Below are 24,109 nucleotides of genomic sequence, written 5' to 3'. Positions count from 1 at the left end.
CACTATATTAATTTATAGTTAAAAGCTGTGCACTGAAAGTCCACTGGGTAAAACCTGCGAGAAATAACTGGAGGCGTTACCAAGATGGCAGTCTGCATGGGAAAACTTGTGTCTAGATGAACTTTGGGTCTAAAAGTTAAATGTAGACTATTTTAAGCCCCACCACCACCACACACACACTTCCTCCCGATAGTACTCGTTTTTTACTTCAGAAACGATATTTGGGGTCATAACACTGTAATTTGTACGCCGTGACATTTTATTATTTTGCAGATTTTATCACATGTATCTGCACTTATGCTATGTTGTGTTATTAGATACAGATATAAAAATACAAAAAGTTAAGGTGCAGCAACATTACAACGATACACAATGAGTCAGTGTGATTCAGTAGTATTTTAAAACCTTTATAATGACACGTGGGAATATAAATGTTGCTGAAGTAAACGCTCAGAATACTTGTTTCCCCACTTTTCATCTATAGTTTATACCTCTGGTTATACATGTTAAAAGCTGACATACACCCATCGTGGGCCCGGTAACTTTTAATGTGGTTACTTTTAGTAGTTTCTCCTTAAAAAGGAGGATTTCTTTGACAGGATAATTGGACTGACCAACACTCAGAGCAATGGGAAAGCAATAACTCAGTGAAGATCTAAGAAGGAGAATTGTAAATTTATAGGATTTAGGAAGCTCTCTTGGAGCAAATTTGAAGCAACCGCAGATTACAAGATCATCAGTTCAAACTGCTGTACATGTGTATAAGTTATTTGGATGCATTGTCACACTGCCAAGGTCTGGAAGAAGACCCAAACTGTCCCCCTCAGATGAGAGGAAATTGGTTAGGATGTTGAGCAACAACCTGTAGCCACCAAGGCTCAAGCATGCCATGAAGTCAAAACTCCTGGAACCCCAGCATCACAGACAGAGAGTGTTGACCTAGAAAGAAGCCCCTGCTCCAAATTCAACAACGTGAAGCTTGACTTTAATTTACAGCTGCCCACATAGAAAAGCAAATGCCCTGTGGAGAAAAGTTTTGCATACATGCAAGAGGGGTATATGATGTAGCATTTCTTTATTAAAGATCTAAAAATAACTGGGAATTAAAGTAAGTGGAAAATATTTCAGTCTTGAAGATTTTTGCTTGATGTGTGCTAGCAATGGCCTGGTGTAATTACTTTAATTAAATGTACTGCATATGCTCTCTGAGCCCATCCCCACAGCTATGCTAACCATTTACATTTTTTTTAATGACAAAGACAATCAGGAGGAAAACCTGCTGAATTTTACAAGAAAGGACAGAGGGGGCTGTATCTGCTATAAAGACTAAGATCTTTTGGAGTTCAGATGGAGCTCCTGAAAACCTCTTCTGGTGGCAATCCGCCATCTTTTAAGTTGCGGTCTGCTGGGGCACCAGCATCTCTGCTGAGGACAGAAGCAGGCCGATTCAGATGTCCAGCTCCGTTCTGGGATGACCTCTTGACCCAGTGGAGGAGGTGAGTGACAGGATAATGGCAGCTAAACTGTCAGTCCTGTTGAAGAACACCTCCCACCCCGTGCAGCACACTCTGACAGCACTAATCATCAGCCCTTCAGTGACAGGCCACTGCATCCTTGAAGATGAGACATCAGAGCCCTTTCCTTTAAGCTGCTGTCAGACTCTACAAACAGGAGACCACATGCACACGCTGGGGACTGAAATCAAAGTGCAACACTGCTGCTATGCATCTAAAGATGGGAAAATATATCATATATACATAAATGTAAATTACATTTCTTCTACCGTATATAGAATATTGTTTTTCTGTTGCTGTAAAACATTAGTTATAAGTTTCATCTGTTTATTCTGAATTGTCTACCTTCCTGCTGTAATAATTAGATTTTCATCATCAATGGGACAAAGGCACTCTATGAGATGTGACATTTTCATTGCCCACTAAATAAAAATAAATAAATACTGCAACAGTCTACAAATATAGCCATTTTATTAATGACTTGGAAAAAAGCTTAACAACACAAGGGATACATGCATGCAGGGAAGTTATTATCCTATTATCCTCCTTTTTCCACAACACACATTTCTTACAGTTTGGTACTGAATACAGATGTGAAGCGATAAAATCAATTTGTGTATATGCTTGTTTACACCCACACACACACCCACACACACACACCTCAAAAAGACATTTTCCCCTCAGTGTGACTTGAATACTAACAGTATTTTATCCTCAACTTGGCACCTGCAGGTTTAATCTTTTTTTTCCCAGGGGGGCTATATCTGTTTAAATAACCAAATATAAATTATTGTTAATAATAATAATAATTAAGAAGGAAACTACATAAATGAGGAACACAGATTACAGTTCAGATTTGTATGCATTAGTTGCATGACCACATTTTGATTTAATCCCGGGACAAAACGCAGAAATTTCAAATTTCTGTCTTTTATAAAGTACTAACAACATTAGTAACTCTTTTGAACTTTTAAACCCACTTTTCAACATAAAACTGACGCCGTTTTCACCCTTCTAGAACACTGATCTTTGATTTGAGATTAGGAATGTGTGCTGCCAGCAACTACAGAGTACACGAGGAACATGTGTAAACAAAAACAAACCAAAAAACAAAAATCGAAAAAGAAAAACATAACAAAACCGAAGACGCTACGTGGCTCTAGTTTTAAAGTATGCTTGATGTTCCTACAGTCTCCCAAGACGGCAGCCTCGCCGATAACACTAACGGAGCTTTTCTACACACTGTGATTAAAAAATAAAATTCAGAAACTCTCAAAGTTCAATTAACTGGTAGGATAAGGTTCTTATTCTACAATCGAAATAAAAAAACAAAACCCTACTGCCCCATAAAGAGGGAGAAAACAATGATATAAAGAGAGAGAAAGCACTGAAACTAAAGCGGCAGACTGCTGGATATTCAGCCCAGTTTGTAGAAGACGCTCCTGGGTTCAGTATTTCCCTCTCTTAGACTTGCGAGCAGACTGCTTGCTGCTCTTGGCCCCCTTTTTCACTGCGGGCTCTGCAGGGGACGACTCTGCGGGTCGTTTGGATCCACTTCTGGCCGCCTGCTTTTTAGCTGCAGGCGCCTCAGGAGGCGACTCTTCGGCCTTGGAGCGCTTGGACCCGCTCCTTGTCGTCTCCTTCGTGGCTGTAGGCTCCTTGGGGGACGACTCCTTGGACACAGGTCGCTTGCCCCCCCTTTTGTTTAGCTTTTTAACAGCTGGTGTCTTGGGCTTTTTTGCAGGGGCGCCTCTCTTGACAGGTGTGGCTTTAGATGGCGATTCGGATTCCTTCTTAGGGGCTGGTTGTTTTTTTCCCGAGCTCTTGGACGAAGATGCTGCTTTCTTGGCTGGAGACTTCTTTGCGAGCGAACGTCCTCTGCCTTTAGCTTTTGACTGACTAGCGCTCGAAGATTTCTTGGTTGGAGGAGGACGACGAGCCTTTGGTGGAGGCCTCTTCAGAGGTTTCCTAAGAGTCGTTTTAACAAAAAGCAGTTGTTAAAAATAAATAAAAAAATCATTCTCCACTTGAATTGTTAATCATTGTGGGATGGATGGCTGCCATTACAAAAGAGTGGACTGATATATGGAGTAGGACCCATCTTTAAACGTTTAACTACAAGCATGTAATTAGGAGTCGAGCTGCAACAGGTATATGCACCTCTTACGGGCCGGGGCTTCATCCTCAGACTCTTCCTCTTCTTCTGATTCTTCCTCGTCTTCGTCTGAAGATTCAACTGTTCGCCTTCGCTTGGTCGGAGGTGCAGCATCTTTCTTTGGAATTTCTTTGAACTTGTCTGGGTACAGGATGGTGGGACTAAGGAGGGGACAAGGAAAAAAGGATCAGACATCAAGAAAAGAAAGAACAAAGAATTCCAGAAGCTGCACAGACAAAGCTCCTTTATTTATTTTTCTTTCTGTCTGATAAAGTATTAAAGGGTTGGGGATTTCCAGATGCAAGTGAAATACCTCGGGTAGAAAGGGAACGACAGCTGGTAGGTCCCGTTGAAGCCGTGACCAGTAATCTGCTCCATCCATCCGAGTACTTTACACTTTGTCAGGGTCCTCCGAAGATTGGCCACTAAAGAGAAGAGAGAAAAAAAAAAAGTTCTGTTAGTGACGCCATTGTTGATGCAAAAAAAGGTTTTAACTGAAACTTGTGCTATGTGTGTTTGAGCTGCTGGCTAGTTTTTTAATTAAAAAAAAAGAAAAAAGAAATTATAGTCCTAATCAGCTGCAGATATCAGATAGTCGTGCAGATCCTCCATCATCCTGAACAGCAGCTGGTGACGGTAGTCCTTGATATGCTTTGCAGATGGTGATGAACTCAGCTCAGTTCTCCACCGCCTGCAGGTTCTGAATGGGTCTCAGATAATATGGAAGAAAACATGAACTACCGTTTGCAGCTGCAGTTCATGGTGAAGGAGTTTAAGTCCACAAAACAGAGAGACCGCAGAATGACACTGAGAACCTCAACAGCAGCGACCCGTCAGTCTGCTGTTAATGAAACATGGCTAGGAGCAAATTTTTCAAAATAAGAGTGAGGGGATAGTTTACTAGCAAAAAACCAAAATCATTGCAGAAGGCTGAAGGGCTCAGTCATAAGAACCAGGTTTAAAGGGTTCACCTGCTGCATTTGTTGTGATTTGTTTAAAGAGAAAGCGAGTGTTGTGTCTAGTTGTAGTTTCAGATGGTGCAGCATGTGTAGATAAGGCACCCTTACTATGACCATGTAGTGCAATCGGCCTCAGGAATCCTGTTGAGCCACGTAGGATTACCTAACTTACCTAACTGGTACTCCTTTCTGTCCTTGTTGGCGTCTAAAAGGTATCGCCGTAGAGTTGTGGTGCTGCAGGTTTTCGGTTCATTCATGGCTGTGATAGCAGCTGTGATGGCGTCCTCCAAAGTGCCACCCTTGAGCAGGACCTTGTTGCCGGTACGCTTCAGCTGGTGGGTAGAAGCACTTTAGGAAACAAAGTCTGCAGCTCTCTCACGTACAAAGAAACAACCTGTCGTTTACCTCTATGCAAAAGTATAAAAGAACAATGAAGCCCGAGCTGGCACACTGACTGGCTCTGTGGTCCTGTCCTGTTTGTGACGTGGAAACAAAGCGGGTCCTGAAATGTTTAGGTGTTAGTAACTGGTGGCAACTGCTACATGACTATCTGAGATGGGTCCGACTTTAAAAAAAAAAAAAAAAAAGACATTATCTAGAACTGCTCTGCTATTTCATTTTCTGTTAACAGATGTCATTTTTTTGTCCAAGGAGGCCTTTTCTTAACCAAAAATTAAATGTTTGTTCCCCATTAAAAACAAACAAACAAATGCATCCCTCTTTTTTGAGCAAAACAAAGTGTTAAGAATGCTTACCTGGAAAGTCCCCCTTGCTCCTTTCCCAGTTATTTGCTCCAGTTGCCCTTTCTCAACAGCCCTCACCAGGGCGGACTTCAAGACTTCTGGCCTGAGGAGTAAATCATCTTCAGCTTACAGCTTTTAAACACAATACAGTTAAAGCAGTACTGGTACGTCAGGTCGAGGTGAAATTTATCAAGGGATGTTTAACTAAATATTATTTGGATGGGTCAGTTGGAGGCGCAGTCGAAAGATTGCAGCGGTCCCAGATCAGATGTACACACTGGAACTCTTTCCCATGTTGCTGTCTGTGTTTATTGTGCTATGGTGTGTTGATATCTGTGCATTCCTGTATTATCCTTCTGTGTTACACATTTCAATGTTTTTTTTTTCCTTGCTACCTAGCCTGACCTGTCTCTCCAATGTGATGTTTGTGTATTGTATGTACAGTCGGCAAGGTCTGTCATCTCGGTTGTGGGCAAAAGACCTGCAACTGACAAATAAAGGCTACCTCATCATCTCTCTCATTTGAAATTGTAATCATAATTTTGATGAGAGAAAATCCAAATAAAATAAAGATGTATGCTGTACAATCATTCCACCCTGGAAAAACAGTTTAAATATTTAAAAGCCCAAAATTACCATGACATTCCTGCCCATGATGAGTGTATGGCAACTTCTGACCACAATGGCACAACCATCTTTTATATACAGTCTATGCCTACGTCCCATTTTATATACGAATTAAACGAGTCAATGATAAAGAGCACCTTGCATCTTGAAACAACATCAGACAGAGAAGAATTATATGCTGCACCTGTTTTCGATGTTAAAGCTGGGAAAGTGCTGCTCCAGGTACTTCTTGATCAGGTTGTAGGAGGCCTCTTTGGGCTCACAGAGCCGAGTGATGATGAGAGGAAGAGCGTCTCCTAGAGACTCCTGCTTCTGAGCAGCTTTCTAAAACAACATCCATTTACAGACATGACAATTATAACCAAACATATCCCAGTCTCGGGGAAAAATGTCGAAAAGGAAAATGCTGACACTACACGTTAGGCCCATATCAAACACTTTACCTTAATTTAAAAAAAAAAAAAAAAGTTTAAATCTCCTGCAAGTGCGTCTCCTTGTGGACATCTAGACCACTTCCTTTGCAGTCACCAATTTCAAAATTGTACCCTGGAGGTCTCTGATGATTTGTATGTGCAAAATGACAATTTTCACTCTGCATTTCAGCAGAAGACCTTCTCCACATCTCAAGGTGACAAATCAGCTAACGCTCACACTTCATAGACATCCAGTCGCAAGTTACAGACCAAGAATTTGACCTTCTCAGAGTGTCAATCTGCTCTGGCTTTGTTGGGAGAATCCCTTCAACATTAATTGTGGCATATACAAGTGATGGAAGCTGATGATTAAAAACACTGGATCCCCCCCCCCCCCCTCGTTCTCTTACAGGGAGAATAAGAAAAATATGCATCAAAAATGAGGAAGTTGTCAGATCAGGGCTTCTAACAAGCATTTGTGATGCAGAAGAGTACCAGGAGATGATCGTTGGGTGTAGTCACCTTTGTTTTACCTACCAGCTGTAGTGCATATGAACTGGGCTTAGAGCAAATCTCACAACTGAAATGATTTATAGCATTCATATACATGCTACATCCAGATGCTTGGCTCGACTTTAGGACTTCAAACACGGGGAAACTGCTAACACTCAACCCTAAGAAATTCCCAACACCTATAAAGTATTAAGACTGAGAACTTGCAAGTTGTTGTGACGTACCTTAGACAGGGGAGTCTGCTTCCCAATGGCGAAAGTCCCTGAAAGACCTTTCCCCTTCAACTACGTGAGAGAGACAGATAAAGCACAAGTAAGCAGACTTAAAACCACAAATCCTTGAGAAAAACAGAGCACTTCTGACAGTTTCTTGGCTTCTTCACCTGTTTGATGGTTCCCTTCTCCAAATGTTTCTTCATGGACTTCTTGATGAGGAACTTCTTCCTGTCAAGCTCCATCCCTGGGTATTTTTTCACGATATATTTCATGACAGACTGGTATGAAACTCCAGACCTGTCATTGCAAGACTACAAAGGACACGGACAACAAATAAATAAATAATCGAGAGAGCGGCTGTGTGCCCGAGAGATTCATTTTACAGTGTTTGCACACACCGTGATGGCTTCAATGAGGATGTTATCCACTTTGTTCTGAGTGCCAGCAAAGTTGGTAACAGGGACCTTTTTGCTCGCAGTGACGCTAGCCCACGCCGGAATCGTCCGTTTCACCTTCTTGACTTTAGACTTCTCGTACTTGTAGCCATCCTTCAACCTGTTGCCAGAAGCAGCAAGACACAATTTCAGTCATGACGGTTGATTCTTTAAAAGCGATATTTCACTGTGATCGTTACCACCCTTATCTTTATCACATCCTCACCTTAGTAGGAGAACATAGCAGTGTGTTGCGCACTGTCCAGCCGCGCAGTCCTTGCATTTGTCACTTTGTCCGTTTGTCACCGACGGGAAAGACAAAATGAAATTTGAGAACATCTGTCTTAATGACCACCATGGTAATTTGACCCTCACTGAATTGCAGTGCTAATGATCAATGTGCAAAAAAAAAAAGAAAAAAAAAAAAGGTGAAGGTCTGTTTTGGCAAGGTCTGGGAGAAGAAGAGGAGGAGGCCAAAATTCTATGTTACGAAAGCTAAAGTTTATAGGGGGAGAAAAACAAAAACAAAAGAGTCCATAAAGGCTTGCGACCAGCCCAAAAACTGTGATCATCAGAGCTAAACTAAAGGGCTAGATTTTATTAGTGGGCAAAAATGTGAGTATATATCACTGATCACTTGGACTGGGGCGTTAGAAAATCCTCACACTGTTACGATGCCACTGTCCTCTCCTCCTGGACTCCTCCAAGACTGCGCACATCTGTCTGATGGCTATGATGCAGGGAATGAATGTGGATGTGACAACTCACATCTTTTAGAAATGCAACACTGCACGAGAGGAGCAGTCTGCAGTTATCCAGCAGAGGTAAGGATAATATAAACAGATAAAAGTGCTATCAAAGTGAAATATCGCACTGTTCACGCTTGCAGACTATCTTATGGTGAAACTCACTCTTTCTTCTCTTTCCCTTCTCCTCCCTTTTCCGCTGCAGCACCGTCGGCCTTTTCCCCGTTCTCTGCGGGCGCCGTCTTGCCCGCAGCGCTGCCCTCGTCGCCATCGGCTGCTGCGGCTGATGACGCGGCCTGCTCCTTTTCGGTAGCGGGCGACTCCTCCGAGGAGGCTTCAGGTTCTGAGAAAGCATTAAAAATAAAACCTTAAAAACACTATACCACCTTTATTTTTCTTCATAGTGTAAAGCTGATATTATTAAACTTTCATAAAAGTATGACTCGAGGTCTTTAAAGTTTTTAATGAAAAAATAAAACTGGAAGGGAAAATACTGCATTACATAAAATGCAACATTAGTGTATTTTTTTAAAATAAAAATAAATAAATAAAAATAAACAGGAACATAAACAACATTAAAGCATAATGAGGCTTTAGTGCAAATGTGTGATAAATCTGCAGGATTATGAGTCAAGTGACACAATTAAGATGATATATTTTGAATTACTTATGAGACAAAACTAATACTAAAACATTTTAAATAAAACACTAATCATTAAACAATCAAATCTATATGAAACTGTAACTATATAATATAAATGTGAATGTATAACTGCTATAAAGTATACAAGAAACCTAAAGTACTCTATTTTCCTAATAAATACTGCTGGGAAAAAAACTGGAGATGAGTTTTGTTCGTTGTGTGTTGAGAGAATGAATGATTGGTTGAAGTTGAACACTGCGACAGATGTGGCTGATGGCTGGCAGGGGGGCGGGGCCAGGGTTTGACAGGGTGCAGGTGAAGGACTACCTCACCCTTACCTTTCTCTGCTGCAGCGGAGGTGGTCTTCTCCTGGGTCGGAGTCGCTGCTGCTCGGCGAATCGGCATCACAGGAGATTTACCTGAAGAACCAGAAAAGATCATGAGCACAACCATTGTTTGGCTTTGTGAGTGAAATTTTTGATATGCAAAATTTAATCACTTAGCAAAAAAAACCCCAACTACATAAACAGTACTGTACCTGTGGATCAATGTCAGTAGCTGATATTTACCTGACAAATAGCTGTTTTTGTTTTTTAAGTTCTTTGAAGTTCGCATTTTATAAATTTGTGCATCCGTAGATTTTTTTTACAAGTAAATTATTAGGATTCAAGATGTGTTATTAACGGTATTAAAGGTGTATGTTTGAGTAGTTATATCACCAATTTCAGGCAATATCTTCATGTCCGTCAGGTAAACAAAACATGCTAAACTTAAATCTTCAGTATGAGTTCTGAGGAGTAAAAGATACAATAAAGATTTATAAATTTCACACTGCACATGTACAATTATTACAGCTCATAAATATCTGTTAATACTAGTTAGAAATTGAATAGGACTGTTGGTTTAACTGGCTTCACTGGTTTGAGGCCCATTTTGTGTATGCACAGGGTTAAAACTGCCGCTGGTGCCAAACCCCCTTCATTCATTGAGGCCTTTTATCCCCCAACTGAAGAAAAGGTGCTGTTTGCATTACGGAAAACGTTGAGCACCTACAAAACGGCGCAAAGCTTGCCCCGCTGATGGGTCAGTCTCTGCCAACAGATTTCCATCACGTCCACGGGAGCCAGAGGACGAGGTGCCAGGATTTTTCAGCAGTTTTCGCCATTTTGTCCGTCGGTTTATACACACAATAATGGCGTCTCACAAGGCAGATGAAATCCATTCCAGCTGCACAAAGTGAAAACCCCCGGCTGCTTCCCGAACCGTATCCGTGCAACTGCATGTTTAGCAAACAATTTATCAGCACGCGAGCCAAACTTACCTTTAACACGTCGGGGAAAACGGAAACACTTCGGGCTAAATTTCTGCACGATCCTTTATTTCGATTCCTCTGTTTACGAGCCCCGCCCCGTTAGGACTGCAACGTGCTGCGTCACGACGCACAGCGAAGGATTCCCACCGTCGAGGCTGACCCACCTCCACCTCTATCCCCCTTCTCCACCCACACAAAAAGCAAGAAGAAAAAAACCACACCAAAACAAAAGAAAAAATCTCAAAAGAACAAGATGAAACTACTTGATACAACCGTAGAAATAATAATAATAAAAACTACAAAAAAACCTAAAATAAATAAATAATTTAAAAAAATTATAATCAAAACCCCCAAAACGAAACAAAAATATCACGTTAAAAAAGGCTTTGTAATAGATTTCTATCTAATTCCCTTAAAAGAAATAAACAACACAAAAAAAGAAACTGTCTAAAACAAATACAAAAAATAAAAAAGGAAAGAATTTAACAAAAATAAACTACCAGCTTGTTAAGAAACACAAAACAAACAATTATAATCATTATAGTTTGAAAAGACAAAAGGCATAAACATCATTATGTCACTGTGGATTTGAGTTTTTATAATTTCTTAATTATTATTAAGTCAGAATGCTGTTTTTCCTGCTTTTTTGTGAATTTTCTTTGACATATCCTAATAAAAACTTCATGAAAGATGTTGCTTATTTCACAGCTGAGATATCCTGGAATTCAAGAGCAGTTTTGGCCACACTGGTAAATCCTGAAAAGTGAAATCAGAGAAAGTGTTGCTCACATGTGTGATGGGATAATGCCTGGATGGACAAAGCTATAATTTGTGGGATCTGTAGTTTTTGAAGGGAACAATGAAAATGGTTATCTTGATTAAAGCTCCAAGTTTACTCTCCATTAAAGTGGCAGACATCCAACTTTAATCAGAACAGTATTTGGATTTTGACGAGCCAGACAGATTAAAGAAACCCTTCAGGGGGAACAGCTAAAAACAAACACGTTCTATTACAGCTAATGGTTTCATGATGCTGCATTACAATGTGCTGCTGCTGTAAAATCCGCAGATCGTTTTCTTAATTGCTTGTTTTCTCTATATCAGTCAGTTTTACAACGCCCTGGGGTTTCTTTAAATTGTTTTGTCAAATAAGCTGAACATTTTCTAATTTAAGCTGCACCATTTTGCAAGAAAAAAAAAAGACAAACCTCAAGTGATAAACCATTCCCCAGAATAGCAGCCAATAAACTGTCATTGACGGATACAAAGAAAAATGGCTGTAATTCCTCCACAGTTAACGCAATACTTTTGTTAAACCCCTCACTTCAATCCCGTCTTAATTGTTTAAAATCCAGTACCGGTGCTCAACAACCTATGAAACCTGTAACAGTGACAAGAGAATCGACCTCATCGGTGAACGTGTGTCAGAGTCATTCATGCTAGGAGTGTCGCCTGCTGCTGTAAATCTAACCCAAGCCCTAAAAGCTCATGTGATGATGGGTGCGTGACGTAACAGACGTTAAATATGAACGTACGAATTTTTACATCGAATACGAGCATGTGAAGAAGCGCTGCAATGATTTCAACTTCCCGGTGGCTCCAGGCGATTCCAGCTCCTCCCTTCTGGATTTAAAACTGCTTTTCTTCAAACACTGGCTCAGTTTATTAGACACACACATATACACAGGCGTTAAAGAAATAATCTGGCAACCCACCTTTCCCCCCAAAAAGAAGAGACGAAAACACGAGAATAAGCACTTTTTTAAATACCTTTTTTTGTCTTTAATGTATTTACAAGCTTTAATCTGCTCTGTAGGTCTGAAGTGTTACAAGCATGTCATGTTCAGCGACTCTGGCCATTTGCTTTTTGAAGTTGCTCATTCCATCTGAATGAATCTGGTTTGTTCTACGTTTGTGTGACAGTTCGGACTTGCATCGCTTCTTGAATGCATACCTCTACCTCTCATGAGGTGTATGTACATATCAATGCAGAGCAAGCCAGGGCTCAAGGAGACACTTCTTGGTTATTACAAGATATCCTTTGACCTTGGACAATGTTAATAGTTCCTGTGCATTCAACTCCTCTTTTTTTTTTTTTTTTTTTAATCTTTGCTTCCCCTTCATCCCAAAATAATTTTGTTTTACTCTGTTTTAAACCAAACAGTGTGGAATCCGGGGAGGCTGTTTATTTCACAATTATTATTTTGTTATTATAATTAATTATATTGTTATTTCTGCCGTCTTGTTCTCATTGTGAGCATCTGCAAATGTTAAATAACTTTCATATTTGCAGTCCTTAAAAAAATAATAAATTAAAGAGTCCAGAACCTATGTATCTTTTAAGTCTCTTCTTAAAAAGTAACAAAAGAAAAGTAAATTAAAATTTAAAAAAAAAATATTTTCTATGTATAATACAGGTATTTAGTGCTTCCACCGTTGGGATCCAAACTCAAAATGGCGGCATGTTTCAGAACCGTACCGCAGAAAAAAATTCCAGCCGTAAACATGTCGTCCTGCCCACGCAGCCATTTTGAAAGTTTGTTCTGCTGCGAGGATACAGTTCTACTAGGTCGCGTCCCCGGGTGTCTCCCTCGTCAATTATCTTCAGACTCCTCCTCTGCCTCGCGCAGCCAGGTGAAGAAGGCCGTGACGGACTTCAGGGCCACGCCTTTGCCCTGCTCCTCGGCCGGGTCTTTGCTCGACTCCCACTTGTAGAAAGCGTCCTCCGAGATGACGTCCTCATCATACAGGCAGTCAAAGAACATCCTTAGGAGGTCTAGAAGACAGACGAAGAGATCAAATATTCAACTGTCACCTTGTTTGACAAGTTCTTTTCGAAATTAGGTTAAAGTTGAACCCTGTTCCTTTTCATTCTAAAGGAACTCGAAAATAAATTTAAAACCAGCCAAAAAGAAACAAGACTGATTGAAAAGTTACATTTACGCAGTGAAGCCTTCAGGCAGGCAGGCAACTTAAACTGGCTGTAGCTCAGGTGGTAGAGCAGGCCATCTACTGATCGGAAGGTTGGTAGTTCGATTCCTGGCTTCCCCTAGTCTGCATGCCAAATATCCTTGGGCAAGATACTAACCCCAAATTGCTCTCCGATGCATCCATCGGAGTATGAATGTGTGTGAATGTTAGCTATAAAACACTTAAAAAGATGTGCTTGTGCGAATGGGTGAATGCACAAGTTGTGTAAAGCGCTTTGAGTGCTCAGATGAGTAGAAAAGCGCTATATAAGAACCAGTCCATTTACCATTTGAACTACACACACACCTAGTTGAGGCTGTAGCCAATAAGTCTGTGAAGGTTCTCAGTCATCCAGGTCATCGTAGTCAAAGGAGCTTGCAAAGAAAAGCGTCTGGACTTCTTTAAGTTACTTGAAGACGTTTCACCTCTCATCCGAGAAGCTTCTTCAGTTCTAAGGTCAAATGGTGGAGAGTCCCAGATATAAACCTAGTGGGAGTATCCCCCCACAGAGGGACAAAAGGACCCCCTGATGATCCTCTAATCGCCTGAGCCAAGGTGTGAAACTGGGTGTGGGTCCCAATCAGAGTTTCGGGTGTGTTCATTGTGAAACCTGGCCCCACCTTATCATGCGAATTCCTGAGGTCAGATGGCCCAGGATGTGAGTGGGCGTTAAGGCGTCTGGGAAGGGATCTGAAAACTGGATTATAGATGGCAGAGAGTTGGTGTCGTAAACCCCCGCCTCTGTTCAAAGATGGTCGCTCACAGTGGACATAGATGGCTTCTTTCACTCCTCTTTCAAACCATCTGTCCTCTCTGTCCAAAATGTGGACATTGGCATCCTCTAAAGAGTGACCTTTATCCTCCAAAACACAGACTTAACAATGTGGTGTATGCTGTACAGTGCAGCGAGGAATGCCCAGACCTCTACATTGGAGAGACCAAACAGCCACTTCACAAGCGCATGGCACAACACAGAAGAGCCACCTCCACAGGACAAGACTCAGCAGTCCATCTGCATCTTAAGGATAAAGGTCACTCTTTAGAGGATGCCAGTGTCCACATTTTGGACAGAGAGGACAGATGGTTTGAAAGAGGAGTGAAAGAAGCCATCTATGTCCACTGTGAGCGACCATCTTTGAACAGAGGCGGGGGTTTACGACACAAACTCTCTGCCATCTATAATCCAGTTTTCAGATCCCTTCCCAGACGCCTTAACGCCCACTCACATCCTGGGCCATCTGACCTCAGGGATTCGCATGATAGGGTGGGGCCAGGTTTCACAATGAACACACCCGAAACTCTGGCTGATTGGGACCCACACCCAGTTTCACACCTTGGCTCAGGCGATTAGAGGATCATCAGGGGGTCCTTTTGTCCCTCTGTGGGGGGATACTCCCACTAGGTTTATATCTGGGACTCTCCACCATTTGACCTTAGAACTGAAGAAGCTTCTCGGATGAGAGGTGAAACGTCTTCAAGTAACTTAAAGAAGTCCAGACGCTTTTCTTTGCAAGCTCCTTTGACTGTAGCCAATAAGCTTGTCCGCCTTTGTGACCTAAAGAATAGGCGTATTTTGCTTAATTTAATTCGTTTTTTAGTCGTCAAGACTTGAAACCAGCAAATGAGCACAGAAATTAATCAGGAAACCGTTTACTGAGGTCACAAATACAGTCAGCTGAAGACCATTTTTACCCCATACACCTCTATATAATCCTGCCTTTTTGCAGCTAGAGAAGTTGCCCCCTGCTGGTCATTACAATGAATGCTTGTTAAGGCAATACCAACTTCACCACAGTTCCATTTTTCATGCTGTTTCAGACTTAATCAGAGTCTTATCTTCTGTCACTGCTGTTTAGGGTGTATGGAATGGTACAAGACCGTAGGCTTGCAGATAAAAATATAAAACAAGGTAGATGGAAATATTTTTTTAATGACCGTAGTAGAGTGCTACTGAAGTCTAGTGTTTTGTCTGTGAGTGTTTGTGCACCTGTGCATGTAGTTTACGAATGCAGCTTTATATGCTTTAGCTGACAAATTGACACTCTAACCTCTTGTCTAAATACAGTCACTACTAGTTTTCATAGATTTAACATAGAAGCAGCAAAAAATTGTGACCATCTTTTATATACAGTCTATTGCAAACCCTACCTAACCCATGTTGACATAACTGCAAGATATATTTCCTTGAAACACATTATATTCTTATACCTTGAGAACTAAACTGCAGTGAAGTTCTCATCAAGTTTATTTATGCAAATCCTCCACAGAGAAACACTGAGACTTTTAGTTCAATCATTCTTTAACTTGGAAACAAACACTAACTATTAAGAATTTACTTCTAAGAACTCTGTGGTGAGATCAAGTTCTTTAAATGAATAAAAAAAAAAAAATGTCTTAATCATTACATGTACAGCCGCTTGTAGCCAGTATTTGAGCTCTAATCAGCAATAACAAAAGAAAGGCGCTAGTAAGGAAAGCTAAGAGCAGCAGGTTTTATTAGTTTTATAAACTATGATGCAGAACTTACTTGGAGGCTGATCGAGGGCAACGATCAGCGCCTGAAGTGCATAAAGTGCTTGCAGCTGTCGCTCAGTGTCTGAGTTAAGGTACTTGAGTAATACAGGCAATCTCCTCTGGATCATGGCTGTGTCCACTCGACAATTGGTGTTATCATCTGTACAGCAAAGCAGGAGGCAGAGTGAGTGCATGCTGAGCCGGCCCGCTCGCAATTTGGCAGAGTGTAAATATTGCAATCAGCGGTGGGATTTAAGCAGAACAGAGAAGTGTCTTCTCCAGGTGGTGGAGTGGCTTACCTTTCACTGCTGCCTTACACACAGCTGTCATCAGAGCCCTCAGGAAGGGAGACGAGCTCATCTGTGTTTCATCTAGATTTGCCTGGGAAACGGAGCAGAACTAGCTGTCATTGTCACATGACTCGACTTAGCAGGTAAAAAATACACTGCAACCTCACATAACTTTGCAGCAGGACATGTTTTAACTATGTTTTCCCCTTCAAACCATGTTTGGATTGCGTCCTCTACTCAAACACTCAACTTCAACCACACCAGGATTATATTACACTTTGTATCAACACGTCACTTAACACCTACTTGTCCGCGAATGATCTGATACTCTGTTCTACTGTTCACCATATTTGCACAGTGTTTGAGTTATTTTCTGACATTTTTAGTAGTGAGTGTAGCTGTACAATGGTAAGTGGCAAATGGGTTGCATTTATGTGGTGCTTTTATCCAGAGAGCTTTGTAATTTCATACACACTGTTTGCTCAAAGCCAGGAGGCATGCTGCTGGTCTGACCATCATGAGTAACTGGGGTCAAGGAATCAAACCACAAACTCTGGTATTGGTGGACTTCTGAGCCCCAGCTGTCCACTTCTGTAGAGTCAGGTACTATAAGAGCAGGCTAAATTAAAACAGTTGGCATGGCTTCTGGTTCTATCGTCATTCGAGCTGGCTACCTCAAGCTTGGTCTCCTCAGACATCTTTAACACGTTGTCCTATTCATGTATTAACATAACAGGATAAAGATGAAAACAGGAAAAGTAAGAAAAAAAAATACAACTGAACAACAATGATGAAGCACCACGAGGTGCAGCGCTCAACATAAGAGAACAGAACAGAAAGACAGTGGAAGGCAGAAAAGTCACAAAAACGTTCAGTCCTTATATTTATGTCTCTTTTTAATTGCACCAAAGGCACTGAAAAAAGGCACATTTTCAGAATCCTATATCTAAAAACTTAAAGCGAAGGAAGAATAAAAAATGCAAACACCAAGTCTGTTCTCATTCCATACTTTTAATTTTAAAAAAAAAAAAAAAAGCAACACAGCAAACGACGGCCTGCCGCTCCTCCCTGCTTTTAGCCACTCGGTCACACAGTTTGTGTGATGTTTGAGCTCCTGAGTAACGTCGCTTGTCATACCTCCACCCAGTCAAAAATCTGCTCATCACTGGCCATATCCTCCAGGAGGAGTCTCTCCAGATGCTGGCTCATCTCCTCAGGAGACAAGATCCTTTCGGGCAGAGCTGCCTCAGGATTGGAGCTGTCTGACTGAAGAAACTGGAGTTTCTGTTGATGTGAAAATGACAGGAGAGGACAAGAAATGAAAAGGTGATGAAAAGGGGGGAAAAAAAGGTTTTCCTGTTGTCTGTTTACATAGTTTTCTATATCATTCCTAGGTAACACCTGATGACATCATGCAGATCTCGAAAAACAGCAACACATGAACGATGAGGAAGAAGTGTGTAATCAGACAATGAAAAAAGCTAAATTTTTGGACCCTAATGTTAACTTCTATCTGACCTAGTGACCAATGAAAGAAATAAAAATGTTGTCAAGTCTGAGCCTGACACTAACCAACCTGTTGTAAGATGAAGGCCTGGACATCCTCTCCCTCTGGAAGAATGTCGGTCCAGTTGAGGCCAGATTCCCTCCATAAAGAACCTACAGTCCTATGGCTCTGTGGAAACACAACAAGACAAAAGTTAAACCTCTCCCCTCACACACATCTTCTTGCATTTTCAACATTTTGAAGGCGAGGATAAGGAGCATAGATACTTACACCGATATATTATTCATTAGTCCCTAATCTTCATTGATTAAATGTTACTGAGGTCATTAGAACAGATTAAAAAAACAACAACAAAAAAGGTAAAAATAATCATAAAAAACAACAATATAACATCTAAGCATTGCTTACCATGTGTTTGCATAGTAAGTGCAGTATTTCAGATATAAGGATCCCAGCTCTTCCCACAGGAAGCAAGGGTTTGCTTAATTCACTGCAAACAGAGACGAAAGAAATTGAAGTATACATTTTTTTCCCCCTGTCACACACAGCTTTGTTTACAGCAAATGTGCAATCAGACCAATTATTTAAACACATGTGCAGATGTAACCCTCATGTTTTTTTTATGTCTGATGGAAGGTAATCTGAGACTAAAGTGTAGATAAATTGGTAGCAGAGGTGAATTTATTTGTGAATAAATGCAGCAAATCTTTCATTATTTTCAGTTATTTGTACCTAAAGAGCTCTTTCATAGAGAAGCCCCCCTCCTTCAACACAGGGCTGAGCAGCTCAGCCAGGTACAGCCAGATGTGAGGAATGTCGATGGCCATGTCGTCTGCTTGCTCCAGCGTGTCTGCAAACCTGAGAAAACAAAGACAAAGAGAAGACCAAGCAGTGATTAGATGCCATTTTTTCCCCAACTTGGGGGGGGGGGGGGGGGGGGTCCTCTTATTCTTAAGCCAAGTGGGCAATACAGTGGTAGAAACCCTGAAGATGACGATGAAGATGCCAGCCTTCTTCTTCAAAAGGTTTGAAAATATCAATTACTTCTGAAGTTGCTAGATCAGACTGGTGGAAAAGCACAACCCCCCCTAAAAAAAAGCACAGTGCTTCAAACTTTATTTCCAATTTAATAAACACACCTGGACAATGTTAAAAATACTGCAATGTGCTTTTTAAAGAATATACTTTCACTTTAATGTGTATTTCCATTGCAAGATTGGTCCAAAATTTCAGTGCCAAATAAATCAAATAATAAAAAATGGTTAAGAAGAAAGTAAATAGAAGAGTTCTAGTGATCGATTGATTATTGGCCACTAAGCAAGTGAACTGACCCTTTGTAGAACTGGGCCTTGGGCACGGTTCCCTGCTGCACCAGCTGGAAGAAGAGCTGGCCCATGTGGTCCCGTGTGATCTGACTGCGCTCTAGGGTCGACTCCACCCCAACGCGCACAAAGATGTGAAGCTGGGAGCCCAAGTCAAGCTCGTCCACACACTGGATAGCCTCCTGCAGAAAATGAAGATATATGGTCAAAACTGACTCAGCTGGAAATTATTGAAAAATTTAAATACTGAAATTTTCCATTCTAGCAATTATAAATCATAAAAATATCAAACACGGTTCATTATCTTACCCTGCTGGTGGATTTAAACTCAAACAAATCTTGGTTAAAGCTTACAACATATCTTAAAGTGGTATGAAAAATACAAAACGCATGCTTGCCTTAAAGAAAATAAATTATTTAATCATGAATGAATCTTCTGGAAAAAATCACTGTTAATATTCATGTAAAGCAGAAGCTTGCTGATGCGTATTAGAAGTTGTGCACCGTAAACTTCACCTACTGCTCGTGAATGTCATACCTTGTAATCGTTTATGTGTAGAAATTCGTCAATAATAGACTTGGACTTCCTCTCGATCTCCTCCTCAGACAGGGCTGGTCTGTCTGGGGTCTGGACCACTGGCTCAGGTTTCACTGTAAACATATAAACACAAGTCCCAACTTTGCCTTTTGGTGGAAAGAACCGATGGCTGCTCTAAAAAGTAAGTTCAACACACCCCACAAATCTTCTTCTTATCTGGATTGAGTTACATAAACACTGGCAATCAGGATAAACAGTCACACGAAGGTGGTTGGCAAATAGACAATTATACCCAGGGATTTCTAACCCTAAGCACCATATAGCAGTATAGTGTTAAAAAGTGCAGAATGAATATCTGTGTGTGCTTATAGTGTTTGAAGTTTTCATTCGAATTGAAAAAGTGCTTTATAAATAAAATCTATTTAAAGCCAGGAAGGAAAGCTGGCTGTGCAAGTTAATAGACTCATTAGTACTGACTGATCATTAAACCACAGGAAAATCTGACTACATTAGCCTACAACACCGTAAAGCACATCAAGAGGTGTTAGATGACCTTAGAAATATTGAAGTAAATAATTCAAACTGGTAAGTAGGTTTACTACTTTTATATAAAGTCAACAAGCGAGGTGTATATGGTAATACAACCCTAAAAATGTAAACAGGTTTCTTTTAATACAAAACTACAAATTTTCTATAAAATGCACCAAATCAGGTGTTCCCGAGAATTTAAATGTCCTACCGATGCTCATTTAAAAAAGGCAGAGACCTCAGACTCTCTCACTATCTGAGTACCAATGTCCAGGAATGATAGGTATTTGATTGATGGTGCTTTTTTTACATGAAATGTACCCTGGTAAGAAGTGGGCTACCTTGTTAACACCAAAAACTCAAGGGCGTCGCTTGTTTTCACCTGAAAACTGAATGAAATATGTAAACTGCAGAGACTGAGCAGTGTTCTCACCAGGCTCCCTGACTCTACTGCGCTCCATCTCCGTTTTGTCCTCAGTGACACTTGGTCTCCGGGGCTCGGCTCCCTCTCGCTCACGGTCTCTTCGCGGCTCCTCTGGGTTCGGACTTTCCAGCAGCTCTTTAGAACTTCCTCCCCTGATGAACGGTCCGGGCCGTGCTGATGGCGCTGCAGAGATTAGTGGCTTGTCACTGCGCTCTCTGCCTGTACTGGCACGACTTTTGTGAAGGGGGGAGAAAGAAAAATAAAAGTCAAACAGGATGTTGCTCAATAAAAGGATATTCAAGAAATCACCAGACAATCAGGAGGAACAAATAAGAGCTGGAGTTGTTTTGTACCTTCCCAGAGTTCTCCTGGAGTCATAGTCTGGGTTCTGGGGAGGTGTAGTGGAGGGCTGAGGTGAGAGTGTCGGCTGCAGTGCAGAGTAACGGTTCAGGCCAGTTGTCCGTGACAGGTCTGTAACAGGAAGAAGAAAAATGAGGAGTGATCACAGATCATTAGATTTGGTGTTATTAAATCTCAGTTCTTTGTATTCCCTACAGCAAAGAAAGACACGGCTCAAAGTGGTCTAACTTACAAAATGATCTTTTATTTTACATATTCTGGAATATGGAGACACGAACACACAAGCTCAGGTCTGAAGCACAAACAGGAAGCCTAGTTATTCATATAGACGTCACACAAACTTTAAGTTTCGATCAAACACTCTGCTTAGTTACACTTTCTGCCTGCAGTTACCATGCTCTGCAAAAACATGCAGTTTCCTGTCAGCCTGCGACCTAGTCTCAAAGCTGACCCTCTCTTATACATAATACAATATAATCAACAAAATAAGCATTAAAATATATATTTAAATCCCAACAGTGTCAAATCAGCCAGAGTGCTGCTTCGACTCAGTCACTATGCAGCATAATCTGTCCATAGCAGCTTTAAAAGTCCAGCAAACCCCCAAACTTATGAATGCCACAATCCACTTCGGCCCTGAAAAGCTTCTGTCACCCACCTATACTTATCATTTTATGGTTTTCATCTGCAGGTCCCACTCTTGTAAACTCCAGAGAGCCCGAGAGTTACTGCTCCATTACTCAGCAACTAATGAGCAGACCATTAACTTTAACTACCCAACAACCAAAAGAAATAAAACAGCAGTGGATCAAAAGCTATTCAGATACATAAAGGATATGACAAAATGTAAAATCAAAGCTTTCTTTTATTAGCTTTGAATACTTTTGATTGCAAGTAATTCATAAAAAAACATTTATGGTTATTTGAAAGACCTTTCCAGGTCAAACAGCAACACCTTCCCAATTTACCAGGGGAAAAAAGCAACACATTGGGAATCACAACTACACAGTTTTTCCTGCATACAGAAATGTTTGGCACTCCCCAAAGAGGTTTTATACAAAGAGGATAATACTGTCACTAAATCTAAACTAAACTAAAACTAGGCATTGCTACAGATGGTTACTGAGACATCTGTGTGAAAGTGAACTGATCATGCTGATGCACACTGTCACCCACCAAAGGCCTTGGAACTCACAAGCTGAACTTTTTTTAAATATAAATCTCAATTTATGGAGAGAAGTGTTTATTAAGCCTGCAAAGCAATGCTGCTCCAAAGGTTGAATTATTTTGAACTAAAAGTGCTGCGAGTGCATTGCACTGGGGGAGTTTTTGCCCTGAGGACTTTGAGCGCTGTCAACGCCGAGCTTCACAGGATTTGTATAGAAAATTGATGCTTCCTGTGGAGACGGAGCCTAACAGCCACAGGTCAGAGCGTGGAGAGTGTGGAAGAAAGCAGTCTTTGTTTTCAAAAATTTCACACAGTACCTGCTCTTCATGCATCCTGATGCTTTAACTGTGACACATCTGAGCCAGCTACAGCTACAATCTCACCATCAGACCTGATTTTCGACATTTTGGGGGGGCCAGTCACAAGGCACTGAAGATGTATTTCTTATAATTTCTAATGTTATTCCATCGAGTCTCACTGACAGCCATTTATTGTATTTGAAAGATGTTTGTAAATTGCCAAAATTGACTTAGTGACAATAAGTCAGCAGCTGAAAGCTGAGCGATGCTCCAAACTTTGCCATTTTGGTGTTTTAGTACAACTAATGAGCCTTTGAGACTCGAGATGAAAAGACTGTTATGACGACCACAGTTTGTACAGTGTGCTCGGTTCTGTTTTTCCAAGTTTTGCTAATGATGTCATAGCTTGTTGTGGCATCTTACCTGAGTCGCTGGCTTTGGCTCCTCCGCTGCTGCCCTTCACCCACGTGACTTGAGCCCGTGGGCCGAGCTGGATCTTCTCATCCATCTGAGGCTGCGGGAACACGATAATTCAGAAAAAAAGCTTCAGAATCTCTGCTTTTAAGCTGGAGAGGAGCAGTATTTTAAAAGTAAGGACAAGGAAGACTGACAGCTATAAGGCCAAAGGAAAAATGTAACGTGAGTGTAAGCATCAAGTTAAATGCGGCTGGAAATGACGATAGCACCTAAAATGCTGCCTCTATACCAGACAGCTTCTGGGATATTTGGTTCTCTCTTATCGACTAACAGTTAAAACTGCCAGAGTGCTTCCAGCAGAGGGCGCTCCAAAAATGAACTAATTTCTTTTACCCAGCAATAGTTATAGTTCCATCAGGATGTCAGTATATGCATAACTGAGCATGTAGAGTTATGTAGATGGGAACAGGGGACATTGATGTACTCGGCCCAGTTATGATTATCCTTAAGAGTCATCTTGAGTCTGCGTAAACAGTTATCTTCTGTGTACAAAAAAACACCAGCCAGCTGAAAAGGGGCTTTAACATGAAATGAAAAAAACAAACACATGTTGAATGGAAAACAAACTTGTCACAACATGAAAACCATCCCACAATTTGTTTATATTACAATGCAGAATTGAGAAAGTTCAGCCAAGTCTGAGAATCTGAGAGAACAAAGCAGCCGCACATTACCCACACACCATCAGACCCATTACACAACATGCTGCAACAAAACCCTGTCGCCGTCTGTGACAGGTTTCTAATTAGAGCCCATTTCTGATACCTCCACAATCACTGGTGCCTCCTGAATTGACGGATTCACTAACTCACAGGTTTTCAAACCTTTTCTAGCATGCCCTTTTTTTGAGGCCAATTTTTTTAAACCCATACCCTGCAATTTTGTTTAATAACTATTAACAAGAATCCAAATTTAATTTTAGTGAGAAACAAAAAGTCTGTACAACAATCTCGTCTATTCTGCCCTCCAAAATTACATTATTTTATCTTAGTTTTCCCACGGTGCTCCAAGCTCCTCAGTCTGAGAACAAGTGATTTTGCTAACTGTGAGGAGAAGAACTAATCAACATAATGATGCTTTTTCTTAAAAAAAAACCAAAAACTGTTTAGACAGTCTGCTATTTTTAGATCTCGCTCTGGAAGTTCTGACCACTTGTTCTGGGTGCTCAAACCTGTGCCGAGAGCAAACATCAATTCTGTTTCAAACTGACCCCAATTTCATGTGAGGGACAGTCATCACTGGTGCTGGCCGCTACACCTCCAGTTATGATTGAACAGTTTTCATTTGATGAGTTCAGGCCAAAGTCATGGTCTCAGGTGAGGAGTGAGACCTGGTGCATGTTCATTTTTAAGAAAAAAAAAAAGAAACATTCATCGTGTTGTTCACTTTGAATTTGTCCCTCGGGGTGAGACTGTCAGCCAGGAGTTCTAGTGTAATG

The 24,109-nt window shown here is 41.0% G+C and overlaps 2 protein-coding genes across 20 annotated transcripts in view; both read right to left on the bottom strand.

Annotated features, from left to right (window-relative positions):
* Nucleotides 1–1,968: 1,968 nt before the first annotated feature.
* Nucleotides 1,969–10,390, bottom strand: hp1bp3 (heterochromatin protein 1, binding protein 3). Of its 2 annotated transcripts, XM_084929213.1 has the most exons (13): nt 10,284–10,390; nt 9,301–9,381; nt 8,485–8,662; nt 7,800–7,862; nt 7,538–7,694; nt 7,307–7,450; nt 7,149–7,208; nt 6,183–6,322; nt 5,384–5,474; nt 4,801–4,960; nt 3,983–4,094; nt 3,675–3,830; nt 1,969–3,482 (listed from the first exon to the last, which is right to left on the bottom strand). In XM_084929213.1, the coding sequence occupies exons 2-13, from the start codon at nt 9,365–9,367 to the stop codon at nt 2,963–2,965; spliced, it is 1,848 nt and encodes a 615-aa protein (XP_084785339.1). In that variant the 5' UTR covers nt 9,368–9,381; nt 10,284–10,390; the 3' UTR covers nt 1,969–2,962. The 2 variants fall into 2 exon arrangements, with proteins under 2 accessions (XP_084785339.1, XP_084785340.1); XM_084929214.1 differs by lacking the exon at nt 7,800–7,862.
* Nucleotides 10,391–12,029: 1,639 nt separating this feature from the next.
* Nucleotides 12,030–24,109, bottom strand: part of eif4g3a (eukaryotic translation initiation factor 4 gamma, 3a) — a 68,996-nt gene continuing 56,916 nt past the window's right edge. For all 18 annotated transcript variants that reach the window (XM_084929190.1, XM_084929200.1, XM_084929202.1 and 15 more), the window contains 12 exons: nt 22,618–22,708; nt 20,721–20,838; nt 20,377–20,600; nt 19,416–19,528; nt 18,887–19,059; nt 18,288–18,413; nt 17,964–18,045; nt 17,625–17,723; nt 17,186–17,332; nt 16,058–16,139; nt 15,772–15,918; nt 12,030–13,050 (listed from right to left, as the gene is read on the bottom strand). In XM_084929190.1, the coding sequence (XP_084785316.1) occupies nt 12,869–13,050; nt 15,772–15,918; nt 16,058–16,139; nt 17,186–17,332; nt 17,625–17,723; nt 17,964–18,045; nt 18,288–18,413; nt 18,887–19,059; nt 19,416–19,528; nt 20,377–20,600; nt 20,721–20,838; nt 22,618–22,708 (1,584 nt within the window). In that variant the 3' untranslated portion in view covers nt 12,030–12,868. The remainder of the gene's footprint in view (nt 13,051–15,771; nt 15,919–16,057; nt 16,140–17,185; nt 17,333–17,624; nt 17,724–17,963; nt 18,046–18,287; nt 18,414–18,886; nt 19,060–19,415; nt 19,529–20,376; nt 20,601–20,720; nt 20,839–22,617; nt 22,709–24,109) is intronic.

The sequence above is a fragment of the Perissodus microlepis genome, chromosome 5, assembly GCF_051167445.1.
Source record: "Perissodus microlepis isolate ML-2025 ecotype Zambia chromosome 5, ASM5116744v1, whole genome shotgun sequence".
NCBI lineage: Eukaryota > Metazoa > Chordata > Actinopteri > Cichliformes > Cichlidae > Perissodus > Perissodus microlepis.
This window is presented reverse-complemented; position numbering and strand designations above follow the sequence as displayed.